Raw genomic sequence first — 14,810 nt, forward strand, 5'->3', positions numbered from 1 at the left:
ACCGACTTCTGGCTCAGACTGAGGCACATTTATACTTTACCACATGGACAGTTGTAATCAGGCGCTGTAAAATCATTAGTACAATATGTTTTGTGTTTTGACCTTGAGACGGGGAAGATAGTGGTTGCAAATGATGTCAATTCATGAAAGCTATCAGTGGCCTCAGTACTTTCTTTGTGAATTCGCCCTTCAGTGCTTCTATGTCAGCTGCAGTCATGCAGGATGTTCTGTTCTTTGTAGCGTTCTGGAAGTATTCAGAGTTTTGTTTTTTTATATGTGAACCAATATATACGTAATGCCAACCAAGAAGCTTTTCTGAACAGAATATGCACTTATGAAACATAATAGGCATTTTATATGTACATTGACCTTTACAATTTAATTCAAATTTCTTTTTTTAGAAACAGTTGCACATCTGAAGTACAGTGCTTTGACATTTAACACTGTCAAAGTCAAGCAGTTCCTCAGACCAGCTGAGAGATTCTGTGGGTGGGCTGGATGACAAACACTCATCTGTCCCTGAAGAGACAGACTGAACAAAACTGATCAACTGGAGCTGCACAACACTATAGTGGCAATATAGAGTAGACATCTTTACTTCATTCAGGTAGTTAAGACGCTCAAATGTCCACAGATTATTGATTGTAATTTTGTTACAGTCTTGCTTACTGTTGATATGCCAATCAAGCTTTGTAATCTAGCACTGCATATGTGCGGTTTACAATAACGGCGGCATATTAGTACGTTTTTGGTCTTTGATTGACAGGAAAAGACAAAAGCAGCGTCTTATTTCTAGTCGACGGCTGTAGATTTCACTGCAATGACACCTTTAATCAGCGACAGCTAGCAAGCTAGTCTCCCAGTCTCAGGCTGACTTGTTAAATATGCACTCATCCTACATATGTCACATTGTGATAAAAGACTAAGGCTGAAGCCACATATCCCAGGGGAAAAGTTTGCTTTCCCACCAGTTTAGAATGAAGACATGGAAATAAAGAAGCAGTAAGTTCTTGTATTGAAGGGTAGATTTAGTTAGACGTGAAGCTTTAGCGAAATCCTAACTCACTCATCATTTCCTCGCTGTCAATCACGTTATCAGCTGTTCACATCCATCCACTAGCACAGCGACACACATATAATGTTAGCAAATCATCTTTACTGCTGTCTGTTTTTAAACTTTCTCTGCCTCAAGTGCGTTAATGCTGCTGTTACGTACGCCCCTCCACCTCCCCATCACCGCCCAGTCTTCAGAGATTCATCATTTCATCAGACTAGATTACACATCTTGTCTAAGCACCGAATATTTTGTGTCAAGACAATTATCTTTTCCTCATTCACTGCCATATTGTGTAGTAAAGGAAAACATACTAATATGGAAAACTTTCAAAGAGTTTCACCCGTAAGAGAAAAAGCTTTTAGGATGAAGAGCTTTTAGCCATAGAGCATTAAGCAGAATGCTCGGCAGATGCGCTGACTCAGCGGCATGAATGTCCCTGCATGACCCGCTACGCTCCACTGCAGTGGGTGGACTGGGTGTGACCCAAAAACTTTCATTGGCAGCTGTTTCTGCAGACTGTAATTAAAGTCAATGCAAGTCTGAAACTGTAGGGAAATTAATCAATGAGGTACAAATTGTTTGCGCTCCTGCTGAACATTAACACGTCACACTTACCATTGCTTGTGGTTGGCATCACAGTTGCAGTCATACTTGGGGTCAGTGCAGTTCCTGTCGATGCCGCAGGCACATTTCTGGATGCCTGGCCCTGAGCCGCCCCAGTAGAAGTGCTTCTCGCTGCCCCGGCCCACCCACCACGTGAAGGGGGTCCCATCTGGGGAGCAAACACACACACAAAAAGGTAAGAATGTCATGTTCCTTCTGGTTTCTGCACATGAGAATGTTCACAGTTCCCAGAAAAGACCAAAACACAAACTTTTTTTGAAGGCAATTAAAGTGTGTTACTAAACTGTCACAACTCCTTCCCATTGCAAGTGATTAATCGTTAAATCATTCACTGTTCCAGGCTTTTGTCGCATTAATGTGATTTATATTGACAGCAAGCAGCTGCACAGTGAATGTAATTCATTTGCTCAACATGTATTACACAGCTGGATGGTAAATGCCTTTGAGACAGGCAGGCACACTTAGTCATAGATCACACCTGTGATTTTAGAGATCTACTAAAACACAGATTCAGTGCTGCATCTGCATTTATCCTTTGCATTGTTATTGAATCTGTGCACATCTGTCGACACACACAAACACCTTAGTGTGTGATGTGTGCCTGTGAGCGTGTGTGTGTCCGTGTGTGCTTTAATGAGTGGATAAAAGGTGAAGGATCGCTGCTTCTCAATAAGAAACTTAATATTGTTTTCTTTGCCTTGGATCACGTATTCTGGCGTGAGACAGTAACTACACGGAGAGACGGCTGTAAATATTTTGGTGCCTGGAAATAAATCTCAACAACATCAAAAGAAAATGAAACAATATTACATTTCCCTCTTTATTCGAGGGAAATACGCGGCACTGTCAATATCGCTTTGTCAAATTCCATCAGAGGCAATAAAATCTCCGGAGCCATATTTTGTACAGGAGGGGATTGAAGTTGACGCAGCACAAATGCATTGAAAGGTGTGATATCCTGTTAGTGATATACTGTATTGCACTTTCAACTCCAGGAGGAGGCTATGGATGTGTCTGTGTGTTATTATATTTATTCTGTGTGAGTGTTTGGGCTTAGTGACCTGTGGGTTTATTGTCCTCATAAAGAGAATTAGCCTCCTCTCTCTTCAGGCCACTGTTCAGACAAGTCATTGTCAATAGGATTAACACGGCCTGCTCAAGAGACTGCACAATCCTCTCCCCTTGTGTGGACACGTGTGTGTGTGTGTGTGTGTGTGTGTGTGTGTGTGTGTGTGTGTTCTATACAAGTGAGAACCACATTTGAAATTAAGACCTTCACAGATACTGTAGGTCAGTGAAGTCCCCGACCACAGCCAACCTACCACTGCCTGCATCTTACCCCCAACTCAATTAGTGAAAATGATCTGCGGCCACTTTTCAAAGTGAATGAGTGAATTTATGTTGCCTTTAGGTCCTTTATAACTATACTGAAGAAACATATCAACACTACACACAACAGTGGAGGGGAGGAGAGGAGAGGAGAGAGGGGAGGGGAGGAGTGGAGAGAGGAGGGGAGGGGAGGAGTGGAGAGGAGAGGAGGAGAGAGGGGAGGAGAGGAGAGAGGGGGGGAGGAGAGGAGAGAGGGGGGGAGGAGAGGAGAGAGGGGAGGAGGAGAGAGGGGGGGAGGAGAGGAGAGGAGAGGGGAGGAGAGGAGAGGAGAGGGGAGAGGAGGAGAGGGGAGAGGAGGAGAGGGGAGGAGATGAGAGGAGAGGAGAGGAGAGAGGGGAGGGGAGGGGAGGAGAGAGGGGAGGGGAGGAGTGGAGAGGAGGAGAGAGGGGAGGAGAGGAGAGAGGGGAGGAGGAGAGAGGGGGGAGGAGAGGAGAGAGGGGAGGAGGAGAGAGGGGGGAGGAGAAGCGAAGAGAGGAGGAGAGAGAGGAGAGGATAAGAGAGGAGAGAGGAGAGAGGAGAGAGGAGAGGAGAGGAGAAAGGAGGAGAAGTGGTGTAGGAGTAACCGCGGGGCATCAGGTGGGAGCTGCAGTAGTCTATGTATTGTGCCAGTTTAAGTCTCCTGTGTGATTCAGTTCAAGCTCTGCCAAAACAAACAACTGAGGAGTGGAGAGTGAGGAAGAGGGTGGAGGGGGAGATGAGAGAACGACAGCATGGATGGATGGAGATATAAGGGAGGAGAGATGGAATCACACTGGCAGAGAGTTCACAAGGAGAGCCGCAGAGAGAGGGCGCTGCCAGGACGAGGCTCAGCACCATGTTTGTTTGTGTATGTTGGAGAAGGACAGTCGATGTGTGTTTGGGTTGTACTTATCAGAAGTCCCACTAGAGTGAGATTAGTCTTAAGAGTGGTAGCTGTGTGTGTGTGTATTTTAATGCATAATTAAAAACTTAAAATTAAAAATAATTAAAAAACAAACAAGAAGAAGCATTTCTGGTTTGAATTTGATAAAATACTGGAAGAGCGATTAACTGGTAACAAACGAACAGAAGCAGTGAAAGAGACAGAAGTCGCACTGCCACAATAAAAGATAATTACGGTTTATTACAACTGCAGACTGATTTACATGCCTTTGCCCATCATTGCTATAATAAGTTAACTGCTCTGAGAACACGGCGACGCGGCTGAAAATAAGTCCGATTGAGCAAGAAACACAAATAATATGCAATAAACAGAAAATTGTTTACTGGACATTTGAAGATCCGTTCTATGAGGATGCGTTGCGATGTTACAGTTTTCATATTCCCAGGTCTCAGCGATTGCTTTGATACGTAAAATGCTAGTAAAATATATTAAACATTAAAGGATGAAAATATAAAACACTCCAAACTTAAAGTTCTTGTCTATGCTCAGTGTTCACAGGACAAAGCCTGTGTTCTTCCCTCAGGGACCGTCACCGTTGTGATGCCTTTATCTATCCGTTATTTCAACATCACACCTACAGATACACTACTTATCTCTCTTCCTATCCAGAGAGGTTATTGTCTACATCTTCATCGTGTCTGATGTGTTTCATACACACAGATTCATACTCCCCGAGCAGAGACAGACAGAGCAGGAGGGAGATTGGGAGGCTGTTGGATGACAGCGGGGGAAAAGAAAGAGTCCGATCGCTGTCGTCATAGTGATAAGAAACCTGACATTTTCATCCTTTTTAAAAAAACCTGTCAATGCTTTAACAGGTAATTAGATCAAAAATGGAGCCGAGAACGATCACAGCCTTTCACTTTGCAGGAGGGCGAAGAATACAACGCACGCATGTGAGTTAGTCAAACCTGCGTGTCGTGACTCGATTACTGTTCTGAAAGTTGGTTAATGGAAAATGCAGAGAATAAAATATGTAATAAAGAGTCATCAGGTTCTTCCAATTCTGATTTCGGAGATATTAGCCAGTTAGTGAAGATTTGTCTCGTCTTCAAAATAAGCTTAAAACTCTTAAAATGGCACAAATAAGTACTGAGATCGTGTCACCTTACATTTAGTTAAGAAACTAATCTTAAAACAAACAATATTAAATAAGGTTTTTCTTGCATAATAATTCCTGTACGACAGTTTCTTCATGTGAGGATATTTCCTGATCATCCCGATGATGGAAGCGTGCTGGAGAGTTTCCATCACGATACAATCCTTTCCTTTATATTAGCTTGTTGATATTTTGTCACTGTGCTCTTTCTATCCAAGCAAAGTGATGAGTAGTAATAATACACAGCACCAGCGTATGGGCCACACGTATTTCATATCAAGGGACCACACGCCCGCCTGGCCGGCCGTGAACAGGAAGGTCAGTGGGTCCAAAATGGCAGTCGACATGCTCAGTCGCTCATATCCCCAGTCTGGGAAATGATGGCTTTTAAGAAAAGCAGTTGGACCTGAAATGCCAGAATGGTATTCATAACCCTTATACTTGGCTTTCTCATGAACCTGAAATCACCTTTACTTTACACCATCATTACACCTATAAGACCAAAATACCAAAAAATTGCTTTTCTCCTTTTTACACTGAAGTCCCTCTCCGGCCCTGCTGAGTGACAGGTGACTCTACAGTAAGCAGAAAGCCGCATGCGTAGATGAGAATATAAACAGCTCATCTGTTCTCCACACATGATCTCTAAGGATTGTGAGCGTGAATCAATACTTCTTCTCTAACAAGAGCAGCTACTGTATAATTCAGGATATAAAGAAAGGGCAAGAATAAGTCTTATGCCCACTGCCTTGTCAAACACACATTATGAGACACAACACAAATGAGCACAACCGTTCACTCTGAAGGGCTCTGGGTGAACCCAAGAGTCCCCCCCCCCCCCCCACCCCCTCCCCGTCTTGGAGAGTTTTTGCAAAAAGTCGCGGATCAATTCGTCTTTGTAAGGGCACCGCTAGTTTCTGTTCTGTTGCCATCGTTTGTTTGCATTTCTGTTTGTTGTGCACAGAGCCCGCTGTCACCACTGCACACGCTGGTCTTTGTAAGCCTCCTATCCTTTTAACATCTCTGTTTTTGTAGGGAGACTGTGGGGAGGCATATTAGCCGTGCCCCGGGATCCCTCCCGAGAGCTACAGATAATGCAGTGTGCGTTTGTGTGCGTGCACATATGAGAAAAAGAGAGAGAATTGGAGCGCCTCCTTCTTTGTCTCTGTCTTATTGTTTATCTATACGTGTGCATGTGTGTGTCTGTGTATTCTCCTCTCTGCTCCTTTTAATCTGTCTCTAAATCTCTGCCCAGCTCCCCTGTCTCTCTCTATTGTCTCAATCTCTCTGCTCTCCCGGACCACCACCGTCCATCAATTTAGTCGCAGAACCTCCTCGCTACCACAGTTCCGTCCGTCTCCGTGGCTGCCACATATTTAGGCCTCTCTTTACTTCACGCTCCCCATCTTTTCCTTGCTCTCTCATATCTCTTGGTCTCAGAGGCCCCTTTCTTGTTATCTCTCTTCCTATTATGTCTTTCTACCTTCTCTTTGCACTCCTGGATCTCTTGCGTTACCAGGCTACTTTCCCCCCCCTCTCTCCCTCATATCTGCCTTACACACATTTCCTTGCCTTTTCGGTATCAGTTGGTCTCAGTGGCCTTTCTCTCTCTCTGTCTCCGTGCTCCATATCTGTCTATCTATCCCATGTCTCCATGACTCTGTCCTGGCATTTAATCTCTTTATGTTATCATTAGTCTGGCTATAATCTGCCCTTTAATCCATGCTAATTGCACACTCCCCTTGCTCTGATCCTGATGTGAAGTTGTATTTGAACACATCCCTTATGGTTTCGATCTGCAAACGGCTACAGTGCATACCAAAACATCAAACCCCTGTGATCTTTTCTCTTGGTTGAGTAAATGTGGGTCTGAATAACATTCTTAGGTAATTTAAATGCACCCTGTGGAGTCTTTGACCACTAGTAGCACCGTGGTGCAACAGCGGGTCCTCCTTTTGTTTGCGTCTTGTGCACAAGGACACCAACAAGCATGTGCAAAGAGGTGATACAGAGCCAAGGGTGTCATGCTGTTCCAGGGATCAATAGTTGGTGGAAGTAATCGGCCAATGTAGCAGAGAACGAGCAGGATTTGTCGGTCTCAAATGTTTTACGAGGAAGGAAATGCATTCAGCATGTTTGTTCGGCACCAAGGACACACAATGTTCTTCGGAAACACAGAATGCAAACATCCCTTTGGTGCCTTTAAGGAACGTGATAGAATCACAATGCTGCACTTTGGTTTGTTTAAAAAATCAAACAAACCATAAATGATTAAATCAAGCAATTACCTTTCTCTTCGATAGAGGAAGGGGAGGGTTAAAGAGGAAGAGCAATATGAGTTCACTGTTGCCTGCAGTGCATGCAATGTCAGTCGAGAACATCTTCGTTGTCTACATCAGAAAACACGGCCGGGGAAGGATAATGAGTTATTTAAACTATTTCTACCTGAGAGCGCCCGTAACGCGCCCCGCCTCCCTTACAGTTCTGAGGCCGGGCCTCCTTCCCCCCCCCGCCCGCCCGCTGTTCAGCAGGTTCTGCTCTAGTAAATTCACTTTGCATACCTCAGCACCCATCTACAACTCTTCACGGGTCATCACAGAGTGCATTCGGCTATTAAATGAAAAACACCTCGGAAAGTGGAGAGAGGGGGAGAAAGTGGAAATTAATATCAATGGTTGTGCCCCTAATTGGCTTGTCTGCTTGATAAAGGACACAATAACCCGACTCTGCTGCAAACACCCCTCCCCTTCCTGACTCTAAAGTACGCACTGGAACTGGTGTGTGTACACACATACAGAAGCACAAACTAAGCAGAATATGAGCACACACACACACACACACACACACACACACACACACACACACCCTGCAGCCGTTGTAACTGACTGAAGTGTAGGCTGAAGACCATAAACAAACATAATCATCATTACCGCAGGGTGATCTCCATCAGTGTGTGTGTGTGCCTGTGTGTTTATGACTATAAGTCAGATTTAGTGCCGTGTACCCTCAGGTCAAGGCCGATGGACAGATGTGTCATGAGGAAAATGACTTCTGCCAAGACACGCTCGTTTTTCACTTTGCTTTTTTACACACACTATCCATCTCCCTGTATATCCGTCAGGCTCGTCATATGGATGGGGATACAGTGAACAACACTCATAATTACAGAGGAGGATGAACAGGACATAAACAACCCGACGGAGGCGAGGGCAAACAGGAAGAGAGAGAGGAAGAGGACATCAGAGGGAGAGAGAGGCTGGTGCAGAGAAAGAGAGTTCAGAAAACAGACAGCTTGAAAAGAGACAGAAGAGAAACCTTGAAGAGAAGAAAGAAAGGAAGGACTCACAAGACGAGGCGATGACACGAGAGAAGGCAGCGGCGCAGGACCGGAGATGTTTTGAGGGTTTATAGGTGAGAGAGGGAAAACTGGTGCAGGTTCTTTAAATTGACAAGAGAGAAACTTCACAGCTCGGGTGTGAAGATTCAACATGTAGTAAAAAGTAACTTGTCACATCCAAACTTTAACTTCAGCTCATTAATTAGAAGTCAGCGAAACGTCGTAAGTGCACCTTCGATAATTAACTTCATCAAGGGTGTCAGCGACGTCATGTGCTCCTTCAAGAATAAACGGCAAAGGTGTTTTTGTGTCTCTATGCAGAGAACATATCGACTACAGAGGACCGTGGGTACAGCGTCTGTGAGGTCACACATGGGTTTGGTTTATCATAAACTGGCAAATTTATCAAGCTGACACCGCCATAAGCATCACCTCTCCAAGTGTTAATATTTCTCTGGAGGAACACTTTTTAGGGAAAATATTCATCAAGGACTTGACAAGATGTTCAACATTCAGCTGTGGTGTTTGCTGCTTGGTAAACACAAACTCAAGAGGATTAGGATTATGTAAAGCACAACGATGAAATGTATGTCATTATCATAAAAAAAGACTGCTGTACGAGTAGTTTGAGCCATATTGCTGTTTGCAGATGCATTGTTGAAGAGTTTGCATTTGGTGTAAACGCTCTGTGGAACGGCTGCTTGCCTTCGCCACAATTTACCCTTTCAGCTTTTTGACCACAGATTAATTATCGGGTCTCAAAGTTAGTCAGCTGATTGAAATAAACGTCAGTACATTAATTAATATTACACTACAGGCCTAATTACAAACACCTCACACATCACGGTTTCACAGTTGAACGCTGAGGGGCATAAACTATACTAACTGCACCCCCACACACACACACACACACACACACACACACACACACACACACACACACACACACACAAAAGTCTACATTTCTTTTATGATGCTCTGACACATAACTACAGAAACAAGTCTGTCCACTGTCTATCAAGTATCAAAGAAGCTATTGCTGCATGTTGGCTTTGTATTTCTCATGAAGGGGATGTGCATCATGCAGACAACTCTGTGTTATGTTCGTCACTGCAGCACTTTGTTGTCAGAAGCTTGATGGCTTTCAAGCTTTTATTCTTAAATTCTTCTTTTTTTACCTTTGATGGTCCAGCTGTGCGGCTGCCCAAACAACAGCTTCTCAATTCCCGTTTACTTTTTTGTCGTACTCTCACGTGACGTTATCAAACAATACAACTATGGAGTCACATCGTGGGTAAAATGTGTTTCAGTGAGGGAAGAAGGAAGGAAAGATGGAGAAAGACATGTTGTCAACGCTCATCGAGGAGGGCTGTGCTCGTGTCACTCTCTGTTTCGCTTTATTCCTGTCAATACTGATTTAAGCACTTGGCGGTTGCCTGTGGCTTCACCTCGCCGATGTGTTTCTGTAAGTCTGAATCAGAATCATTCCCTCTCAAAATGCTCTGGCCTTCAAAGTCTCAAGTATGCAGCGTACTCTTGCTGGTTGCTTGTAAATCATGGTATTTGTTTTGTAGGATTTCATCATCGCATCAGCCTTGAGGATTTCTTGCAAGCATTTCTTACAGTCTAAGAGGGCTGAGAGCCACAGCTTTGTCAAACTGTTGAGAGGCTTTAGACAGCGCAGACATTTGAAAAGTCTACACAATGTCTGTCAGAGGAGAACAAAGCATAACCTCTGTCACTCTCCTCACCCTTCTCTTCCTCAGCTTCATTCCTACCCTGCTCTTTGTTTGCAGATGATCTGAAGGTGAAGACGTTGACCTCACCGGGTCAGACACTAACCCGCTGGGCTTCTTCCTGAGCACACAAACTTCTCTATCTTATGCTAGCCTCTCTTACCCACTCAGTCTCTGTGTTCAGCGTTGTCTGCCCTCTCAGCTGCTTTGGTATTCCCGTCTCCCTGTCTCTCCGTACCGGCTCCCCTCCGCTCCCTCACTGCTCTGCTGTCTCCATCTTAGCTTGAGTTATTGATTTTTGTAAAAGGTTGAATGCGGCTGCTGCCTTCCTTTCTCTTTTCTCTCACTCCCTCTTCTTTCCTCTCCGGCTGTTCTATACTTCACCATCATCTTCGTCACGGAGTCTACCACTTCCTTTTATTATTCACATTCTGTATTTCTCTCGAGCTCTCCGCGTCTGTGGGAGGCTAAACTTGTGGTTAAAACTTCTAGACTTCGTAGTGAAGGGAACAACTAATAGGTTGTTATGATTATGTTTAAAACATCATGCTGATGAGTTCGGGACATTGGATGTGCCTTTTGTGATGAAGGTATTCCATGTCTTCATCTTCTTATGCCACATATAACCCTCACAAACACGTAGGTGTGTAAATTACCTGTCAACGGTTTATATGTTTGTGGTTGTTATTGCAGGAACACCTCCACACATCCAACCTCTCATCATCAGAGTGATGGCGTGAAGCTGTCACCACAGCGTCATCACCACTAAGGGGATGATATTCACACATCACCAGAGTGCTAAACTATCATCATGGTCCGGAGGTGTGGACAAGTTATTTAAACTCTGCTAATTAAACTTACATTAAATATATTAAATTGCAAACTTCAAATTCTCAGAATAAACATTAACTTTAAAGCAGTTAAAATAAATAAAATATACTGAAACCAGCGTTGTATTTGTTTAGCTGTTATTTAATAGGCCATGTTGAGTTTAGATTAAAACCAAAAAACATTTTTGCAACAAATTGCCAATTTATTTTCAGAGGTGCAGGATTTTACTTTAACAGTATACTAAGTGTTGCTCGCCTGCCCATTACTAGAGAATGATGGGCAGGTAGGCAACACATTCTGGACACATGATGTCCCGGGGAACATGATGACCACATTATTAATGAGGACGTGGCTGACAGGTGAGGCTGCACCTGGCGTCTGGAGGCTCATTACAGAGTCTTAATGATGCGCTGTGTTCAATAATTAGGAAACTTTTCAGCTCTCCGTCCGATCTCCCTGTTTGGTTGCTGCGCTGGCTGGGGGCAGCGCAGCTTTGCTTTGCTTTGACAGCACAAATTCACGCAGTGTGTGAGAGATCTGTGCAGCGCTCGTTGGATGTGCCAGTGGAAGGTTCTGCAGGAGTTTGCGTGCGGACACATATGGTATTATGATGGGATATGAAGAGTGACTTAGTGGAAGAGTGGAAAGTTTAAAAACTTATTCTTACTCTTATTTTGTGTTATGCTGACTGGCCTGGGACCAGCTTCCACACATTATGCAACTGTGTTTGTTTACATTCCCCAACAAGCCAGACTTCTAATTAGAGTTTGAAACTTTTCAAGCTGGGAGATAAACTTAGTGCAGTTTGTACAAAGTGAATCTGCATTTGAGTTTCAAAGACTACGGATACCTTTGCAGGCACTCGTATACTCTTGTGTGACTCAACGAGTGCCAGAAGCATTGGGATTATTTATTCAGGACATTGCTCTGGGTTTATTGTTTTTTTAGATTGACCATAAATATGACAACTATGAACAAAACAGCTGATTATTAGATCCACAGAGTCTCTGCTTTTAAAACTTTGTTTGCAATGAAGATAGACACCTCTGCATAAAGTGTGGGTAGTTCTGAAACACATTAAGCAACCATTATGGTAATGTTTGTGTTATGCATGGTGATGAATAAAGTATAAATATGGTCTATATTTGTCTGTAGACTTAATGCCCATTAGAGTATAAAGGTGCAAGTGAACCTATCCTTCAATTATTTTTGAATCACCGGAAAGTACTGTAGCAGATATATAATGCCTTATGTGCAGAGTGTGTGTGTGTCAGAGTGTGTGTGTGAGTGTGTGGTGCTTTGCCAGTTAATGAGGGCCAGAATGATCGAAGTGTGACGTTCCTGTCTCGCTGCAGTGAAGAGCAAATGATGAATACACTTCAATCATTTCAAGACAGGTCCTTCATCATTTGTTGGAGCTGTCAGACAGTTATCAGGGCTCACTGTAGGCAGCTGGAGAGGACGCCTCGTACATAATTGAAAATTGGGTTTAGAAATGTCACTGTATCAGACCATCTAAATTCCAAGCTGGGAATTCCTCAATGGCGCACAGCATGTAGAGAGCTGACAGCAGCTATGAATCTAAACTTCAACATTTTAGTCAATACAGACGATCACCAGTGGCCAAATGTGTTCATCTTTAACAAGCGGCATGTTGAGCAGCATCTGCATGAGAACACGCCATAGGGAATCTCAGTTCTTTACTAATGTATCATTCTTTAAAAGAAACATTCTTGCTTTATGTGTAACCGATTTAAAGAAGAGCAGACAAGTGGGCTGGTTTTTATCTCCTATTTGTGTTCTATTCAAAGCCACCGCACCATCTTTCAGGTCCTGCAATTATTCTTTGATAACTACTTTTGAAAAGAAAAACAGATGCTTTAACCTTTAAATTACCCACCGAGTAACCTTTATACTCTTTGCCGCAGGGCAAAGCTGCCAATTTCACAGACAGGGATTGAGCTTTATCAAAAAGAAAAATGAATGCGGGGCTAATCTTGTGACTTCCCTGTGTGTTTTCTCCGCCTAAATCCACTGTGAAGTTAGTATAAGCGTTCACCTTAGGATATCTACATCCAAGGTCTAAGTCCTCCGCAGTGGTTCGTAAGTGAGGAAAATAGAAACGCTAATCTATCCTGGTGTAATCATGCTCTGACCTGGCTAATGGAGGCAACATTCCCCATGGGCAAGATGCAATCAGGAAGACAGTTAATAAAATGAACTAGACTGCTTTACTGATCTTACTAATGTCCCTGACCTTCCCTGGGGGGGACGACATTTACAACAGGCACGCTCACACTTATACATGCATGTGCGTGAACACACATACGCATCAGACGCAGTCCTAAGCATGACGCTACAAATAGGCTGATTAATGTTAACATAAGAATCAAAGGGACACGGCATGTTGGAAATATGATAACACTTCACTCAAACCTCCGCACTACATCGTCTCTTTGAGTAGGGGCAGATAAAAGGACGGATGAATCACTAGCCTACACCTTCACACAAGTGAGACTTCGTTAAGAGTGTTTTGACTGCAGTATGTGCACTTATTAGTGGCTGACACTTACACACCTATGTATGTTTCCAATTAATTACACACACTTCTGTTACACGCCACATCTTAATGAGAAAGTTTTCTTCTCCTCACCTTGTTGTTTTCCTACTTTGTGCCCGACTACTTCTCTGGTGCTACTGTAGGAGCTCTCTCTTGGTGTCACCGTATCAGCATAAAAAACAAACTTCATCCTAATTAACACGATAATCCAGAACAATGTAACACCAGATACAAAGGTGGGAGAAAAAGCCTCTAATGCAAATGTAACTCTAGTCATTTGTTCTTCATTTGAGATTTGAGTGTTGTAACAAAACCAAAGGAAAGTCCTTTTAAGTTTAGTGACTGCCCTTGTCTAAATGATGCAACATGCGTAAAAAAGGCGATACAAATATTTAGTAAATAACAAATGATGCAATGTACTTTGCTGCTTGCGTCCACAAAGTGCTTCAACAGCATCAAGCATGTTTGAAAAGCAAAAAGGGTAATCTTAGACATATCTCATGGAATAAAATAATCCCATAATGTGGACGTAATTGTAGTGTTTACTGTAACTGCTGGTAGGTATTATAAAAGCGCAGGCCTGACATACAGAGACGTTCCTGTGCCCATATGCTGAACCTCAGTATAATGAAAGACCCCATTCACGCTCCAATCGGGTTTTACGATATTAGCAGTTTAGGTGCAGCCTTGATAGGATGTACTTCAGCTACTTGGTGGATTACAGCAATGCATCAAGGTGCCTTCAGCAAAATGAAAATGTAATTCTCTGAGCGCTTGAGGAAAATACAAGATGAGGGTTCAGGAATGATCGCTTGTTGGAACATGATCACTGGCCGTTAATGGGAAGTTGTCCCGAAGCTCTGACGTTCCCAGATGGCAAAGCCCCCCCGTCATAATTCCTGGAGGTCGTTCCAGAGAAACCATTCCCAGGAAGATGATGGCTGATGAGTGCGTAAGAGGCCTCCTTGGGGTACGGAGGCAACCTTGTCAGTGCAATATCACTCTCTGACATATTTTAATCAAGGCGTACATGCATGGATGCATGTGCAGAGACACAAGCAAATGAATACAGTCATGAGATGGACACTGGGGCATAGAGGTGACAGTGACAGAGTTCCACACTATTGGCAGTCCTAACGATTATTGACAGAGTGTGTGAGTCTGTAGAAGCTGGCTGGTAATGGAGAACAAAGGTGGGGTTAATTAAAAATAATTAGCTGTGTGGGTTGCTCCAGCCACAGAGTGAGTAACTGAT

The 14,810-nt window shown here is 43.5% G+C and overlaps 1 protein-coding gene across 1 annotated transcript in view; it reads right to left on the reverse strand.

The window, feature by feature from the left end:
- The window catches only part of cntnap2a (contactin associated protein 2a), a 259,501-nt gene that overhangs the window by 53,688 nt on the left and 191,003 nt on the right, over nucleotides 1–14,810 (reverse strand). The window contains 1 exon segment of the mRNA XM_029457576.1: nucleotides 1,673–1,829. Coding sequence (XP_029313436.1) covers nucleotides 1,673–1,829 — 157 coding nt within the window.

This window comes from Cottoperca gobio, chromosome 20 (genome assembly GCF_900634415.1).
Source record: "Cottoperca gobio chromosome 20, fCotGob3.1, whole genome shotgun sequence".
Lineage (NCBI taxonomy): Eukaryota > Metazoa > Chordata > Actinopteri > Perciformes > Bovichtidae > Cottoperca > Cottoperca gobio.